The 19,301-nt window shown below is 39.9% G+C and overlaps 2 protein-coding genes, 1 long non-coding RNA gene and 1 other non-coding gene across 5 annotated transcripts in view; 2 read left to right on the top strand and 2 right to left on the bottom strand.

Annotated features, from left to right (window-relative positions):
- The window catches only part of LOC145458412 (uncharacterized), a 222,961-nt gene that overhangs the window by 106,997 nt on the left and 96,663 nt on the right, over positions 1–19,301 (bottom strand). The gene's annotated exons all lie outside the window — the stretch shown is intronic.
- Positions 1,740–5,410, top strand: LOC145458974 (leucine-rich repeat-containing protein 71-like). Its single transcript, XM_080337489.1, has one exon. It carries the CDS (start codon positions 2,391–2,393, stop codon positions 3,852–3,854), a length of 1,464 nt encoding a protein of 487 aa, XP_080193615.1. The 5' UTR covers positions 1,740–2,390; the 3' UTR covers positions 3,855–5,410.
- LOC145458973 (uncharacterized) overlaps positions 11,534–19,301 on the top strand; it is a 57,342-nt gene continuing 49,574 nt past the window's right edge. The window contains exon 1 of the mRNA XM_080337487.1: positions 11,534–11,691. Coding sequence (XP_080193613.1) covers positions 11,667–11,691 — 25 coding nt within the window. The 5' untranslated portion in view covers positions 11,534–11,666. The remainder of the gene's footprint in view (positions 11,692–19,301) is intronic.
- Trnat-ugu (transfer RNA threonine (anticodon UGU)) lies at positions 11,934–12,006 on the bottom strand. Its single transcript has one exon. It is a non-coding gene; the product is annotated as a tRNA-Thr (tRNA).

The raw sequence follows: 19,301 nt of genomic DNA on the forward strand, positions 1-19,301 counted from the left end.
GTACAAAACCCAACAAGTTGTTTGGCAGAGAATGGTTTTCGTCAAATTGTTGAAATAAACACGAGCGACAATAGTAGCCTTTGTAATGAGAAACTTGATAGCTTAAGATACATAGTAGCAATTTGTTGCACATGAACAAATAAATGTTGTATTTTCATCTTCTTTTTGTATAACGAAAGTGCGAATGAAGCTCAAAAAGGTTGAAAAGCACTGTTCTACGTGATTGGTAACACGCCTGCTGATAAACGGATTTTCAAGCGTATGAATCGTAAAATACATGGATGTGAAGATGGCTGATTTGATTAGATCAGTGGTTCCCAACCCCCTGGCCGATATTTGAGCTAAAATTCCCCCATATGAAAAAGTTGCCTGTGACTAAAAAGGTGCTTTTTCATGCACAACCATTTGTTGACTGAGCAATATATGGCCATTGGCCAAGCATATTCAAATATGTCCGAACTATGTCGAACGCGGACCGCACTACACTTTGGTAGGCCTACTGTACAGCTAAATTTGACCTGTTTTTGTTTTGCCGGTCGGGTAGCCGCCGACGAAAAATTAATCGCCAAGTCCGCTTGCTATGGCCTTGAGTTGAATCGATGAATTTGGTATGTTTTCACGTTAGCTCATATGTTGGCTTAAAAAGGTAAACATTTTCACCAGCGGCCTTGTGCTGAATTCGGCTTGACTTTTTCTGCTCAGTAGCAATTTGGTCGAGAGGTTGTCACGGGCCAAACGAAACCGCCAAAGAAGCATACAATTGTAAAGAGCTGGTTTCATACTTAACAGTTCTACCATAAAAATCTAAAGACCTTGTGAACCCAGTGTATTTTCCCATGCAACCCTAAAGCCAGATTCCCCCCAAGGGGGGAATTCCCTCTGCCGCCCCCCCGGTTGGGAGCCACTGGATTAGATAGTGATTACTCCCGACTACCCTTGAAATTAAATTAGGCAATTTCGCTTAATTCCTTATTAGAAGACAATTATATTTGGAGTCTCAAAAAAAAAACAGAGATCACCAAAAGTACGCCAGGTACACTGGAAAATTAGATTGGTTAGTACGTGGAATCACGACTTTCCATTATAGAGAAGTTTCCCATTGGTTGCCCGCGAGATTATCTTTCAATGCGGCCAGCTTCGCTAGCAGTCTTGGACCACAATTCGTTAGATTCATTCATTCATCCGAACAGTAACCTATTATTATAGTATGACAAGAAAACAGATGTTATGATAGCTTACCTTTCTGTAGCAACCAGACTGTTTGGACTTGCACAATGGGCACTTTCAATATTCATTCACTACTTGAACGTATCGTTCTGTTGACATATTGATTTGATACAGTCGTGTCTTCAATTTATCACAAGTGCTTGGAATAACAACACCCCGGTCAAGTTAGGACCTGTCAGTAATATCCCTTATAGGAGCGTGAAATAATGTGGAGCTCAAGTTATCTTTTAGATTGTTGTATAGTCAGAATATGAGTAGGCCCACGAATTTAGTCAAATGGGTGGTAGAATGCGATAACAAAGGGTTTTGCTCCAATGCTCATAGTATTTTCCTACCTATATCCTAATGAATAGAAGGGTAGATAAATAATAATAACAGACTTACTGAAGTATGTTTTGTCGTTGACTTCTCGTATTAGTTGATAGCGAATAGCGGTTGTCAGACGAATAAGGTATCGGCAGATATTCGATCAGAGTGAAGCTTGTATTATCGAATGTTCATAGCATTTCAAATAATTTCTATGTTGATAATAACAGATTTTGCTTGTTAAGATTGAGATTTTCCATGATTTAATGCTTTACGACGCATTTCAGATGATATTTCAAATATTCATGATTTTTCTAGGAAACTATCAATGGTTTACGTGCCGTTAACTCCAGTGGGAATCTAAGAAATTCTTTATAATATATTTACTTTTCGCTCGTGTGGAATCTATGAAAATTGAATGAGATTTAGTTTTTGGGTATCCTAATATCCTTGCTTTCTAGGTTTGGTTCGATTTGTACGTTATAGTTGGAAGAAATTTACTGTGATTACCACTGCGCGAGTATAGTTTCAACACCACATGATTAATATTCACTATACCAGCATTCCAAAGTAGGGGCCTAGCTAAAATCAGATATGAATATCATGATATCATGATATCACTTCAATAACAAAAGCAAACAACTCTTTGTATCGCACAGTGTTCACGACGCTACCATGCTCAAGTGGCATTTCAGTTTACATAATCGCGCACAATAGGTGGGGCAACTACAACAAATACAACTATACCCCTTACTTCCGAACAATCAAATGCAACACTTTTCCGCCACACTTAGATATAACCTAAAGACGTAGCCTACGGTTGAAAGTACTGTTTCCGTTCAAATCAGCAGACAAAAATGGGCAGAAGGGGTGAGCGACCATTAAAAGGAAGCGCTTCCAATTGGAACCTCTCTCCGGAGCCTTACACTTGCACTGGGAATTTCCAGGATGACTTTTTCGAGATATGGCGACGACTTAGCGACGGAAGCATCCCTCAACCTATCGTAAGACCGAGGAGGCATCCTCCGTTCATGGAAGACGAAGATTTGAAGCCTTCATGTCACGGAGAAGAAGAAGATTGTGCTATTTCCCCTGATACATATCACGTCGTGGATAAACGTGAATTCTTTAAACCAAACATCCAATTTGAACTAGACGGAGATGATACAAAGCACGCCAAACGTACAAGCGTGAAAATAATTCACGTAAAAGGTTGGACGATTACTAACGATGTCATCGCAGTTTTGCAGCGTTGCGTTCTTGATAAACTGTCGACTTTGAATTTATGGAACGCCGGACTCACGGAAGAAACTTTTAACAAAGTCACCGAATTTATACAAGCGACGCCAACTGTACACACAATTGCTATCGAAGGCAACGCGATTCCGGATTCAGAACCATTCGCAGACCTCATGGGTAAAAGCATCAAGCATTTGTCACTACGTAATAACGAGATTACGGACGCAGGTGCTAAAAAAATCGGAGAAGCATTAGGGTCGCCGCATCGCGTCCCGCCAGACCTTGAAAACTTGAATCTAGCTTTCAATCGCATTTCTGATGAAGGAGCAATCGCTATCGCGAACGGTCTACGAATGAACAGGTCTTTAGTGTCACTGTCTCTAGCGTCAAACAGGATTTCAGATGAAGGCGCTAAATCTTTAGCCGATTGTCTAAATACTTTTGTGCTCTCGCACGAAGAAGTGGTTGCTAGAAGAAAAATGATGTCGCACCGCGTTGTGATACCAAGGACAGCGTCGTCCCAAGGGTCAAAAAGAGGAGCAAGATCAGGAAGCAATCGTGTATTGCAAGCTGACAAAAATCGTCTCGGTACAAGAGAGAAAAGTAAAGCCGGTGATAAACCCACGAAAAAGTACGATAAACCGAAGAAAGACAGTTCCAAGACTCCCCCGAAAACTCCTAGTACCACAGTCCGGGCGAAGTCTAACAAAAGCAGCGGTAGAGGCAGACTTCTTGATACCGGAGACACAGCTTCCTCAGATTTTAACGACCAGTCGCATCCCTTGTTAAGTAGAGGCATTGAAATCCTAGAAGGAAAGATCTGCATGCCCGGGTGTAACACACTGCTGTCACTCAATCTCGCGAGAAATCGGATTGGCAGCGACGGCTTGAAATGCCTATTGACATCGATCAAACGACAGGAAAGTTATGTAGAAAGCGAGGACCTCGCCTATGTAACACCTGGTCTTTTGAAACTTTCGCTAAACAAAAACGTTGTTCCGCATGATGATGAGCTATACCTTGAATTGTTTCATCTCATGAGAAGCAAGAATCCGCTGAAGAACGATATCATTGTTGAATGAATATATATGTGTGTGTGAGCATAACAAGAAACCATGTTAGCATGGGCACGAATATTTTGTGCCATTGCAAATATTATGATATTTATGTCCCCTAAAATTCGTTTTTTGCGTGTCGCTCTCATAACTATATATGTCAGGGGTAGCCAACCCCTTCTCGCGGGCCATATTTGGTCCGCGAGAAGGTTTTGAGTAACCCGCGAGGTAGTTGTCGAAATTAGTTATATTATCAAAGAATGTATATTGCCCGAGTCAATTATTGTGAACTTGCCAAGCCAGCTGAAATTTTGATTATCGTGAACGCGAAAGTAGGGATGTTGATGACTAAAATATCAGTTCCGGCGGATGGCGTAGCTAGGGGCGGTCACATTTTCGTAGATCTTCTTATATTATTATATAATAGAGATTTATTTAACTTAAAAATTTTCTTCGCTCTTCCCGCAATTTATTGTTACTGGATAAATGATTGACGAATGCTGGCCAAACCCTTCGATATTGATATGCACAGGTGCTCAGCGGTATACAGAGGCTACTCACAATACATGCAAGTAACAATATCATTGGCCGAATTAATTTATTAACTTTGAAAGTTTTTTTTGCGCTTAGAGCGGTTAGGTAATGATTGCACACTAGGTTTTCATCACATAAATATTATCGATTTTGATGCGTTATAAGTCTCGTTTTCACCGTTACCAAATCCAGCTCGCTCCTATCGGACGACCAAAAAAGTTTATCAACAATCAAGTGACCCGCGCAATGATTGGGAAATTGCATCTGGCTTTTTGACCGAAAAGGTTGGCCCCCCTGATATATGCCATCAACCGCTCAAAACTGTCAGTATATATATATATATATATATATATATATAGATCATAAATAGATATAGATCATTGGTACGGGATGGGCGTTCTGATGATGATGACCGCCGACCGTAAAAATTCTGCAAAACGATGATAGTCCTGCTTAAAGATATTTTTGGTCTGTTTAAGGCAGTGGTCGGAAGCCGTTTTCGTCGAAGGAGCCATATTTACCCTATATTTTCAAATGTCAATGCCTCTCCACTGTGACATCACAGTTGAAGGTTCGTGACGTCATGTCTAAACAAAAAATCAAAACAAAAAACAGCAAAACGTGTTTTAAACAAGGGCAATGTTTTAAATATGTTTGTTTTAAGTGAAACCCTATATACCAATGTCGACGATGACCGAATATGCTGTCTATCTTTATTTACCTTATTCTTGGTCACTTTTAAGTTTTCATTTTCAACAGTTAAAAATATCCAGTGTATCATCGTTTCCTGTTATACCCTGGTATCGATCTCCAGGTGTCGCCTGGTGTAATATATATATATGTTGTGCAGTTTGTTGCTACATAATGTGTGTATAGTAATAACACTCTATCGAGATTTTACATGGTCTGGGTGAGATTGAGTTTGAATTTCTTTGAAATCCGTGGCAACGAGAAGATATTGTTTGTGCATAATAGAATATTGAGTTGATCCAAGTTGATCCAAGTTTCGTCAGAAGATAAAGAAAGTCATGATTATAATTTGGTAAAAAGATTCTAATTGTATCTTTCTTGTAGCCTAATTTAGTGCAGGTGTAATAGTAGGGTTACCATACGTCCTCTTTTAAGAGGATTTGTCCTCTTTTTTCAATAAATTGAAAGTGTCCTCGGAGGACGCCTATAAATGTCCTATTTTTTCGAAATTTTTCCTCTTTTTCTCTGAAGAGGATTGCAATGCCATGGAAAAAGCGACTCCGGCGCATTTAACGTCAGAGTTTCGTAAGAAATGGGGTAAGTCGGGCGTTGATTCAAAGTGCTGACCTTATTTTTAGTCAACACGGTACTATCGGTCGAAAAAATTTGCAAAATAACCAGGTTTCCTGTCCGGTGCTGAAGCTTTCGCAATTGATGAAAAGTGTCCTCTGTTTAGGATCTCAAAATATGGTAACCCTACGTAATAGCGTATATTGTTCGGCAATAAGTTGCGTTACCAAGACCAAGAAAAAGATTGAAGATTATCTCACGACCTTCGTCAAAGTGTCATATGATTCGTAGGTTAGATTGCAGTTACTTCCTTGTGATCACAGTCATTTCTAGCCTGGATGTTCGCAATAATAATTACATTAATTACGGTCGATATAATAGCAGATTTGTGTCTGACAGTACCAAAAACCAATAATACGGCCATTGGGAGCGACACATATCCAATTGTCACGCTGAAGGTGATGAAAATGAGTCCCATGTCATACGGCTTGGTAATTATCTCGACAGTTGATGCGGTATAAAATAAATGTAAAGTTAGACCTATATACTTTGGAGGCAAATCAAGAATGTTTACATGATCAGCGTAGACGCGGTTGAACCCAAATGATCTTGCACAACCGGGTTTAAAGGATTATATAGTCAATATATCTGATCATTATATTGCTGTGATGCAGCAACTAGTTTGGTGGCGTTCGCAGATGTCTTAGGTTAGATAGCATTTGTGGATAAGTATCAAAGACACAGTGCCGCTTAGAGACTTGATCTTATGGGACTCTGGTGTCGTGGATGTAGCAGATTGCTATGATGGATTTCGGAGTGAAGGGGAGAAGAGCAAAACTAATATTATTTTTCTACAAACGTAAATATCATGACATTCAAACTATAGTATCAACCATTGAATACCATGAATCTTATTTTTGTACCTGTTATAATTTTCAAAGCAACTCGCCGTGATGACACATTGGGTCCATGACCTTCCCTGGAATTATCATCGGAGAGCCCAGTGCGCGATATAGTATGACTTGGAGACGCGCATTATACATTTTATACTGGTATCTCTGTAGATAGGCGAGGACTTCATATAGCAATCTGTGTTAATTAGTGTGACTGACTTGTAGTAATTGCGTACGCTCGCTAGTTTCAAATGTCGATGAGTCTGCATCTGGAACAAAAGCTATACCTTAGATACTGCACAACCTCTATGTAGAAACCTTCGTCTGGATTTGCAGAAGTATCTAGATTCTAGAAGTTGTCATTTTCGTGCTGCAATCTGCAGTTACTAACGGCTCGGTTATCACGGATGGCATATTTGCATCTGTTATGTTTTCACTTCCCATCAAAAACCTTTCATTATGATAGCCCACCGTAAATTTCCGAAGCGCCGATATCAAGTGTCGATCTCGCACCGCAGGGATGCAGAAAGTCAATGAGTCGTAAACAGTGGTTGCACTTTCTGCTCATATGTCAAGTCTTCGTTCTCAGGTTACAGTTCGCGCGACAAAAGAGCTGACAGAGAGAGAGGACTCGCAGGATTTCATTTAGTTGTCAAGGCTTACAAGTTCCAGCCGTTTTGAATTGTCGCTTTTTAGCAATCTACTGTTAATTAAGTTACCACTACCATGATCGAAATGGGCGTGTTGAAATAGTTGTCCGATTTAGATGGCCCGCTGTAGGGCGCTTCGCTACATCAGGTGTTTGTTGGCTGTTTCACTGGGCGACGATGACACAATTTCAACCAAATAAAGCCTGTATGTGTGTGCCGTGTGCGACAGATTTAAATTGAGTTATACTATACAGTATACACAATGTCTTAGCAGTTCAGCTTACGAATGAGTTCGACTGATAGTTAGTAGTACGGCATTGCTGACGATGACGGTAACTGTTATATCGAATGACAGCGTAGGTGACAGCGAAATTCAGAAACGCTTTTGTATCTCGTATCGTTGGAACGCACCCGAGTATCATTTACTCACGGAATGCCAAATTTACGGTAGTTGCAGTCAGGTGAAATAGAATTGAAAGGTCTTACAGTCAATTGCGCTAAAATTAACCTGGCATATTGACGCCTGGAATGAGAGAGATTGTTGCCCGCAATCCGCGTGGCTTTATATATGTAGTTTGACATCACAAATTGATAAAATATGAGATTCTGGGCGTACCCGTACGTATCTTGTATATGCAGCTCCAGATAGCCATAGCGCATAGCTGCAATGACGATAGTTGACGCTAATGGCACATTGGTACTACTCTAGCGCATAGGGTTACGTCACAGTGAATTCACTGAGTGTTTCGCGACACGCTCAATAAAATGTTGCTGGAAAGGACATCTATGATAGATGGATAGCCCTCGTTAACGTTCAAGTGGGGAAGTACAAGAACTCAAAACAATAACCAGATACATGTCCTGTAGTGATTTTTGGTTTGCGCAGACTGTTGTGACAACGAAACTCGAAATATTATAATTAGTAGAATGGAGGTCTTGAGTTCTCTGAAGTTGATACCTGATTGTATTGCGACAGCTTCCGAATTGAACTTGAACTAGAATTGCGAATAAATATCTGTATTAGGTCCGGGTCCAAACTGTACTTTATGTGTGCAGTACTATTTCGCATTGAACTTGACTGGTGTTAATGCAATATAGATAGCTTGGCTCATATGCAAGGCAAATGCTTCAGAAATCGGAAGTCGACTGTAGAGAAAGTGAAATTATTCTGGAGCAATTGCCACGTACATTATTCATGACGTTTGTATAACTAGTAACTGCTATTCGAGTGGGACCCTGTGTGGTCCTTTTCGGACAGAAACAATGAAGTTTTAAGAGGCGCATGAGGCGGAGTTCTGTTTATTATCGTCAGAATAGGAGTTAAAGTAGATCAAGTTCAATGCAACCATTTATGAATAAAAAATTGAGCACTTGTTCCATGTAAAATGTGGGCATTGGGCAATTGCTTGTAATTTTATTGATCAAGTTATTGCATGAATGGAAAGACTGTGGGGTTTTAGTATAACACTGCCAACGTGCTGTACATCTAACAATAGTAATTGATGAGGGATATGCCAAGTTCTTGTAGACGTTGTGGCGTCGATTTCTTAGCATATGTGCGTCACTTGTGATAAGATACCGCAAGTGATATCTAGTTAGGGAACAACGTGTTATCTGCTGGTTCAGAAGTGTAGCTCCGCAGCTTCGCACGTAACACAGTGTAAGAAGCGGTGGGATGACTCGAAACGACTATCGTGCCCCATCTGCACCGCTACGGTGCCGTGTAGTTTGTAACCCGGAGGTGTTACTGCGTACGCCTAGCCCCTAGCATATTGCAGTATTCGGCAATAAAAATATTTGCGAATCGACGTTGTAATGTTACTAATAATAAGTTGGAGTTGTCGAAGTTTATTTATGCCCAACCCAACATGCATAATAGCGGAGCCCCAGCAATCGGCAGTTGTCATTTGCTCTAATCCAGTGGATCTTAACTGTTATTGCATAGAACACGAGGGGCTCGCTGAGACTGTCTCAAGGGTTACCTGGAGGTCAAGACGTACAGACACCCAAGAAGAAGTTTCGCTGATTTGCAATATTCATTATATTGTTCTCGTTTTGTGTGAAAATTATATTTTAATGGTTTTGTTCTTTTAACACCCTTGTAATGCACAGCTCATTTTGTACAACCAGTAATCTATATTAAAGGTAATGTATTAGTTAGATTATTGTCGTAAATTATTGCTTCTATGACTCAGCGTAGGGGTTCCACCAAGGCTTGCGGAAAGTGTGCCGAGATAGCGTAGTGTTATAATCCACAGCTGCAACACCAATGGGTTATGGGTTCGAGTCCGACCCAGGTCGACTCCAAAATCCCTACCTAAGTGTTGGAGGTTTATCTCGGCTCGTCCTCGCCATATCATCCGCGTAAGCGGTGTCTTAAAAAAGCCTAGATGTGGGCCGTGATACAAGTCGGCAGCTACGGAATCAAAAATAAGGTATATCGGCCTGGTGTAAATGACCATGTAGTCGACAAACACCATGAATACAACAACCACAGCACAACGCCTGCAGATTAGCGTAAGTGTTGCGCGGGTTAGTAAATGTTAAATATTACTGCTCTAATCTATATGGTCATATGAGGTCATCTCAATCTAATTTGATGATCGATCGAAGTTTGTTGGTATTCCATTTTTAAGAGCAATTGATTGTATCGTTAGGGATTTTCGAGTCGGGCCACTAACCAAATCTTGACATGTTAAAGATTGTATAGTTTCAATTACAGCGGATAATTTATCTATATTACTGTATAGGTATCAATCTGAATCCAAATATCCGTTGTAAAATCGCTCGAGTGTAATTGTACCTTTGTTCCGAGATTTACCGAAATCGTTACATTTCATCAAATACATTCACAATACAACAGGCAAATAGTATCAGTCATAAACACGACAAACACCGAACGCTTTCGACCTGCCAGCATCGGATGACCCACTTAGCGCGTTGTAACGATCCACTGTAAACATTATGATAGGAAAGTAACTTACGGCCAGGGGAGAGTAGCACTACTTGAATTCGAGCACCGACCAACGCCATTGTTTCAATGATCTCTCGGTATCATGTAGATCTGTACTTGAAATTATAGCAGCTCACATCTCAGCGGGTAGGACATGTGGATGGAATCGAAGTCGGACATCTATAGAAAAATTTCAGCTTTTCCAAATTAAACTAGAATTAGAATCATAGCTACACAGTTTTTTTCTTTCAAAATCAGATTAGAATTAGAATTATAACTATAATTACAAAGTCTTTTCCGAATTCGATTAGAATAAGATTACTGCATTCGCCAAAACTTGGACATTGAATGAAGTTCAGTTCATATCAAATCAGAGCTCTTTCACGTAAGAACAAGAATGACAAATGTCGGCACGACATGCTTGACCCGTTTCGCAATATACAGTTCTGATGTAGTATTTTCCGGAAAACCAGGAATTAGATTAGAATTCAAATTAGAGTATAGAATATAGAAACATTTCAAAAATTAGATTAGAATTAGATTACTGGCATCTCGCTCTAATTCGTTTAGACAACTAGAATTATCTAGTCCAATTCTGCAATATTATCATTATTATTATTATTTCACATTTAACAGTGGTGCCTCTCGCCTTTTTCAGGCTATGTGCACCACGACACGAATTTCTGTAATGTTCATAAGTCTTTGTCTTTGGTAATGTTGTGGACGACTTCTTCATTCTTTCGCTCATTCAGACGTCAGTCTCTCTCGCTCCCATGCGTCCCCGTCGTGGTTTTGCTGCCGACTTGTAGCACGGCTCCCTTTCAGTCTGGACATTTTAATGGACTGCAACTGCAGTGAGGTCGACGATGAGGAGCCCAGAGAAACCTCCGACACATAGAAGTTGGTCCGAACCGGGATTCCAGCAACTGCTATTGGTGGCGTGACGCTGGTACTTACTTAAGCATGAGCCTTACTGTAAACGTGGCAATGTAAGGCGATGTATTTGGATTTTAGAAGTCAGAATGAGAAGAGACTGCTATTGTGTTCAGTAACTATATCTCACTATAAGGGGGCTACAATATAAATGACCACCTGTTAGTGTAACAACCCCGTATCGAAAAACGGCGAAGCTATTTCTTTGTCTAAATTGCTGTTCTGTTCCATGCAATGTTGTTGTTTTTTCGCTAGAGAGATCTGCATCTCAGGTAAATTGTATGCCAATATTATGTTTACAAGCATTTACATGCATCCTGTGACACCGTAACTTATTTGCATGGACCTTGTCCGCTTTATTTATTCGCCGCCTCTAAAAAGTAACATAACAATGACTGTTTGATTAGTGTCCGAATTCTAACTGAAAGGAAACAATGTCTGGTGACTCTAGGACTCTTTCTGCGAGAAATGCATGAATGACATCCTTTATTTATGTGATATCAAACAGCAAGTATCTTACGCATCGTAAATTATACTGTGGAAATGAATGCTTTGGATGAGTCCGCTATCCTATTTCTGAGACGGGATTATTGACTAATTGGATGACCGGTGAAATATGGAAGTCGTGGAAAAGGCACACGGTAAGTGTATTAAATACAGTCGAAATCTTTTGAGCCTCCAATCCTGTTAGTAAGTGCATAAGATATATCAGTAAGACTGACTAGCGTTATAGCTGTTATAGGTATGCAAATTTACAATTGGAGACTGTTCTTCTAATTTATATTCAATAAAGCGTCTGTTTGATGCGGCGAGATTTCATCGACATAAACAAAGCAACGGTGTGCACCGTATATGAGGAGAAAAATGCACCAAAATAGAATCGAGCCACCAGTGAGGATCGAACTCACGACCCCTGGTTTACAAGACCAGTGCTCTAACCACTGAGCTATGGCGGCTGATACATCGGCGAGCAGTGACATATCTATCAGAAACATGCAGTGCACTTCAACTTATTGACCACCTTTATGTATATATAAGCAGTTGTTACTTGTCAAACAGTGATGTGCGTATTGGAGTTGCCGGATCAATCTGGACAAAGCGATTTCGCCTTACCAAGTGCAATAACATGTCTCTTCCTCGCGTGCCCATGTTCTGATAATTCTGCAGGCTATTTCTCTTTGACAGTGCGATGTGCAATAAGCATGTCCCTTTCAACGCGTTCTTCATTTTATGTTGTATTTGTAGGCCTAAGTGGGAGTTTGATTGATTGACTTTACCAGGTCGTTCAGAGGTAGACTACTTACCTCTTTTCATTGTATCTCAATCTTGTGGTGTTTTAAATGATGAAAATAACAGTAAATGAACATAGACATTGTCGTGGTCGAAGTGCCAGACTTTGAGCTCGCTGCTTGATCGGTACTGCATAATGCCACAGGTTACGTGGATCGGTTGCAATTCCTGTGTAATGTTCAATCAGTAGTTATTTATTGACATATTCATTCCCGTGAGGGGGCGCTAACAAGACTATAATATTCCAATTCGGGACTCATGCTGGAACATTTCAATACGACTTTTCGTATAAATTGTGGACAATTTTCTGAATTCGGCCTTGAGCCAGAGGAATGCCACTCAGTAGATTCAAACCGACAACAGGTTAAAGACTTTCTAATACCAAAATAGGGTCCGGCAAAAAGTTCCAAATATGATTCCGAATCCGAAGTCTATACTAATAGCCAACGTTTCAAATTGGGCTTCTTGGAGGTGCAGAACTACAATATACAATTGAATAACTTATTCAATATATTTTTATTAGTTTCCCGTTGTGTATCTGTGCGTTGTTCATCGATGGTTTTGGACACCAACTATTTCAATCACAGAAAATGAATCAAGGAGATGATTTCACTGGCAATATATAAAATGCTTATTATAATCATCCGTTATATTATTTTCATCCCCTCAAGATACGCAAGACCCAATGCGAGGTAATGAACAGACGTCGAAAAGTAACTCAAGTTTCAAGTCTATTTATAAATGTTTGGCGCGATATGTCATTCTTGAATCGCAAATAGCATTCAATCACCAGCCATCAAAACATTAACATGGTGTCGTTCAACGCAGGTTTTCAAGTTGTGTATTTTATCCCACTATTTCGGGTATACACTGTTTCAGCGTACGGCATCAGTTACGTGAATCATAAACATACAACATACAACATACAGCGGACTGGTATGTTGTTTTGATATGAATTCAGTTGTGTTCCTTATGGCGTTCGGATAGTTCGGGGACTGTAAAATGTATTGCATGACGATGCCAGCCCCCGAGAACATTACAGTTTGTGTAAATCGTATGCTGATAGAGAGCAGAAATGACCGAGTAGGTCGCTTAGCAAGTATTTACTATTAGGCAGATTATACATTTCAAGAGAGCTCATGCAGGGGAGACGTGGTACCGATGGATCAAAAATTGCAAAATGATCTCAGGTCCTCAAATCTTCAGCCGATAATAGCAGATCTTTTGCTCGCCCAACAATTGGATCCAAGCTATACCTATCGCAGACATTTACGTAAATATCCGCCTTTTGAAAAAAATTGTTGCTCGAACGTATCATCGGTCCCCATCCCGGTGGGTCCAAAGGCACGCCACCATGTGACCTATATAAGACATATCCCCAATAACTCGACTTTTCATCATGTTTTGTTATGTACTATAATCTAAGCTACAGCAAGCCAATAAAGAATGTTTCGTCGCCATCTTCAAGAATAAAATATATTATATCAACTCAAATGTTGGCGTAAAACCACGTTTCGACTTACGCCAAAACTTACAAAATAATGGCGCATAAATATTACCCGTAAATCGACATTTGACTCTCAAATACCTCATTATAGCGATAAAACACCCAAGGTAACTATTATTTGAGGTCTCTATATATGTAGGCGTGTTTCTGTTGTTAAGTGATTAGAGTTGGTCCAACTATTTTGCTTGATTAGGCTATGGTACCATAGGCCCCCCACCCTATAAATATTGTAATTGAATTGAAAATAGTCCACTCGAGGATGGTATTGAATTAAAAAATATGTGGCATTATCTACCGTGATACAGCCCTACATTTAACATTAAAAATTATGGCTGGTTTGTTAGTTTGGAAGGTGGTATAGAAAAATGTATACGTTGATCCAAATTTATTTTACACCCCCCCCCCCCAAACATAAATCATCTGCCACAGTCCCCATAACTCACGCAGGTCGAATATATTTGCATGTGAGGAAAGATTCTGCCAGCATGCAACTGTCGACAAATTCGCGCACTGTAATCATGGGACTAACACAGAGAATTTTGAAAGTATTTTCGGTCCCACTGTCTCATCGTTACCACATCTTCCCGTGTTTTGTGCCGACGTTCAGACGAATATCTTTCAGTTACGAAATACCTTTGGAAACAAGCAGGCAGATTTATTTAGGTGACTATCACTTCCAGTCTTCCATACTGTTAATATGGGATAGGAGCGATATGATCACGGACGCGGGCGTATCGGATGTGTCGCGAACTCATAAATACGTGTTACGTCATGTAAAATTGCACTGGGCAAGTGGACATGGACTTTTGACCCTATATAGCTATCCCGTTGATCACTTATCACTTTGCCTACATTGCGCAGTGACAACGCTTTCGTCAAATAGGGAACTAAGAAGACAAACATAAAGACTTTCACGTAAATATGCGCCACATAGGGCGAGAATATTGGCATTGTACTATATTATATATTATAATATTTGTATGTGCCAATATATCAATATATTACTTGATTGTTCATGTTCATGTGTATCTTACGCTCCGTCTGCTGTTCTTCTAGCCATCTAGCGTATACGAAATTTGCTATGTGCTATATCATATTTTATGTTCATTATACACTTGATCATAGATACCACGATAGGTTTGGCTCATCGAAAAGTTTTGCTACTGGATGTTAAATTTGTGGTTTTTTCTACACCCTATAGGCCAGCATCGGTGTTGAAAGGGACTGGCTTGGTTGCATCGATTGTTTATTTGCCAGGATGATGTAATTCAGTTTACCGTACAACTTACCTCTCCCGCGACACCAGACTTGTGGTCTCCGTGCTGCTATTTTGTATATCACGCAATTTTATAATCACTATAGTGGTAGAGAGATTACTGTTGATTCGCCACATACTTTATAAGTATCTGAAAAACCCTTTATTGAGGTCCTTGGCTTTCCTGGGAGAAATCTTGCCATGCTGTGTCATGATTCGCTGGAAATCCGCGTTGCCTTACCGAAGAGCTGAATAAACACAAGTAATTGAGGACCAAAAGCGAATAATCCTCTGTTAAATCCGGGCTCGATCGATTCCATGTTTATACTCGATGTTGAATTAAGCACTGGCTAATACCAATGTTTTTGAACCGAAATTTAAAATATTATTGTACTGATCTTTGGTCAATTCTCAATTGCTCATATATAGGGCTGGGCACAATGATTCGAGTACTCGAATCTAAATCGAATATGTATTTTATTGATTCGAGTCGGGTAGTAAAATACGATTTTTTCTAGTAATGAAATTATACGCTTCTCGCCACTGAAAGTTAATTTATTAACAAGAATTAAATTTACGATACTATCTTTCCACTGTGGTAGCCTTGAAACTTCGAAAAAGCCTAGAACGTTAGTAACAATAACATATTTACGAAGTCATGATCATCCCACAACATTGCCACAAAGTGCAATGAATTTGGTATGGTCGAAAATACCAAAGTATCTTTATTGTTATGGATAACAGGCATTCTATTCTTTGTGGTGGCATAAAAGGTACATATTTGAAGCTTGGCATATTATATTCTGTTATGACGTCATAATGAGTGATAATCGAATACTCGACTCGACTCGACGCATAATACGTGATTCAGAATCGAATCACTCAGGTACTCGATTTTGCCCAGCCCTACATATATAGCGATTTACCGTTGTTTTGGATGGCAATGGTGGACTACAGAAACCCACAGTGCTTTTTTAGTGGTTCTTTCGACGAGAAGTATGCAATAAGAAATTGTGGTACTTGTAAATGCAATCTTATCTTTGCAAAACTGCTAGTTCTTGTTAGCTTAACATTTTTAGGGTTATATTGATAATTTTGAATGTGGTACGCATCTGAAAAAGTTTAGTAATCATTGCTGTATCTGATCAGAGCGGCCGGTATGGCCGACTATGATGATTCACAGCAAGTCTTAAAAAGTCACCGACAGTGTAAGCTACGGGTGTTGTACACTGTACAGTGTACACTACAGTGTATATTATCGATGCTGGAAACAATAACACGGTTGATTTGGATTATATGGAAATACTGGTTGGTGGGAATTGCAGCAGTTTTTGCATATTGAAACCCGCAAGCAAAACCGAAGATATCATTTCCGTTTTCCACCCTAAATCTGTGCTAATTCGTAGACTTTTACCCGGTGTTAAGAAACTGCGTGTCCGCAATGACAGACCTCAACAATATGTCCGATGAAAATTCCGTCTCGAAAATTCTACACATCGGGACGTCTCAAGAGCTATAAGAATGAGCGTTCGAAATCACTCGATCATGCATTAGTGTCCACTTGAGATACACAGAAGATGTTTTAATCATTAACAAACTCCCCGCGTAGACTATACTCTTCAGTTTGGAAATTATTTCATACTCGATGACATTGCGCCCTTTGTTTGCGAATTTTTCGAAGGCACAATTCAAGATGCGTTTAGCCATGTACCCGCTCAGTTTGAACTGTGAGGTAAATCTCCTTGCCGATTGAAGATAAGACGATGGGAAATTCAGTTCATTGCTATTTTCGTTGAGTACCGATCGTTTCGTATAATTTTCATTTTACAATTGTACGGTAATTGGATTTTCCAATTATTCCAAACGCGATTTAGGTAGAGCTGTGGAATCATTTTCGATCGGGCGATGAAATACCTGTCGAAATTGCTGCGAGATTAGCACCCAACGAGGGCAGATGCATATTAATCGGATTGGTTCAGTTCACAATGACGTAATAACGAGCGCGCGTAACGGTAATTTTCGCCGGTATCGGTACTCTACTCTTCAGTATTTTATAAATGTAATATTCGTGATACTGTGTCAGTTTGTTCTCAACCCCGAAGCAGAGATGAGTACTGTATTAAAATTTCTAAAGCGGATTGGGAGATGTCGACCAGAGATGCTTTTACAATACAAGTATTTGCGAAACCGGATTAGGCGGTGACTTTGGAATGATCATGGAATTGTGAAGGAGTCTGAGACCAGTCCTGAATCTGGATTTGGACCAAGCGTGATTCGGTTTTGTATTTATTAAGAATTTGCTCATCACTATGGCTGGTCGGAGTCGAGTATCGCATGAATTAGGTCTGCCCAGCCCTGGAATATACTTATACTACAAAATATACTGCCCCAGAAATTCGTCATCAGTAGGCGTATAAGTTTTTTCTTAAATGGCCCTATCGCTTACCTTGTTAAAACTCGGTAACGTTTACGACTGCTCGTTTCTCTTCCCCTTTAACGGCTATCGTGTTTGAACGACCCTAATTTATTACTTTGAACTAAAGCGGGATCCGTTATGGCGCTTTATGTTCCATTATGTGGAAATGATTCAGACGCGGTTAGCAAAATCGGACCTTCACCGGATTCCTTTACTTTAAACACGATATAGTAGACGCTTGACCAGAAGTCGTGGCTAATATTAGAAACTCGGATCAAGTCAACCAGACCGCTGACGTAGCAGAGGAAATACCAGTCACGACCGTATTGACTTCGTTTTCTGCCAAATACTCTAAATGGAGATTAGCGGTACTGATGCTAGATCGAACTACTCCGTAAGTTAGCACAATGCGGAAAACGTGTAATTGATATGCAGATGAGGTCAGCGTGGCAGTGTAAGGTGATGAATTTCGGAATCTTGCAACCGTGCGCCTGATTGAAAACGCATTACTGCATGTCATGTGTATCGGTCAATTCTTCATTTGTCATTCACATTAAAATCAGGTTACACCATTTTTGGATTGGATATTCTCAGACCTGAAGTGCATTCCTCAGTGACCTTGCTATTCATAGAATTCAGGTACCAGGTTACGGTTGTAGACCTGATCGTATCCGGGAGGATTAAACTCTCGCCCGTTGCTTGGCTGTCTGTCGACATTCAGGTTTCAACCCATCGGCTGGTGTTTCGGATTATAATCATTATCCCCTACCGTGCGCGTAATGTTTCGAGATTAGCGTGTCCTACAATATAATGAATATTTGATTATTACAAAAAATCGATGGTGTAGAAACGCCAGACGTGTCTTGAATTAAATTAAATTGATTTCACCACAACTCTAAACTCACCAGCACGGCAGTCATAAAATGCTACATTTTATTATTATTATGCTACATTTTACTATTATCAAGGGTCCTGTTGATATTTACTGTCATGAAACACGGTACATATTTCTACGTCGGCATTCGTATTGAAGTGTCTGTCGCGTTGGTGATTTTGAAAATAATTTACCATAAATCGATGCGCAGTTCGCGTATGAAGACGAATAAATACCAAAATGGCAATGCCTCAGAATATTTGTTGAAACGTCGCATCTTCGAATGGCCGAGGTTCGGGTACAAGACGAGCTCATTTCCTACGTCTTTAAAATACAGTCACCAATCAGGACCAGTGCACCGTATACTAGACTTGGCCAACTAGATAATAATGTATTTGCCTCATTAAACTAGTTCGAGCGAATTGCTTGTAATGTCATTCTAATCCAATTTGTGAATTTATTAATTCTAATTATAATCTAATTTGGAAAAGAAACTATGTAGCTGTAATTCTAATACTAGTGTAATGTGGAAAAGCTGAAAATTTCGTAGCTGTCCAATGTCCATGGACCGTTCATAATGTCCAAGTCTTCCGTATACGCAGGGCTGCAAAATGATAGCAAACATACGACTTATCTCCGTCGTGTTGTAATGAATCGGTTATGAGATAACGCGTGAATGCGCATGCCAATACAAATAATTATTATATATATATTTGATTGTTTACGGTCACGCTTAGGCAGCTTACCTCATATTGCGATTACATTGTCCATATGTGCTAAAACGGTAAATGATCATCAGTAACTTATCCCCCGGTACAGCCTCTACTCAACTTTGACCTTAGCAAGGCAACGAGTTACTTGTACGTTTGCGTAAACAACATTTTCGTGAAGTAGTGAGCAACCCACATC

Source organism: Botryllus schlosseri, chromosome 16, assembly GCF_051294905.1.
Source record: "Botryllus schlosseri isolate E-star chromosome 16, Bs_hap1, whole genome shotgun sequence".
In the NCBI taxonomy this organism is placed as follows: domain Eukaryota; kingdom Metazoa; phylum Chordata; class Ascidiacea; order Stolidobranchia; family Styelidae; genus Botryllus; species Botryllus schlosseri.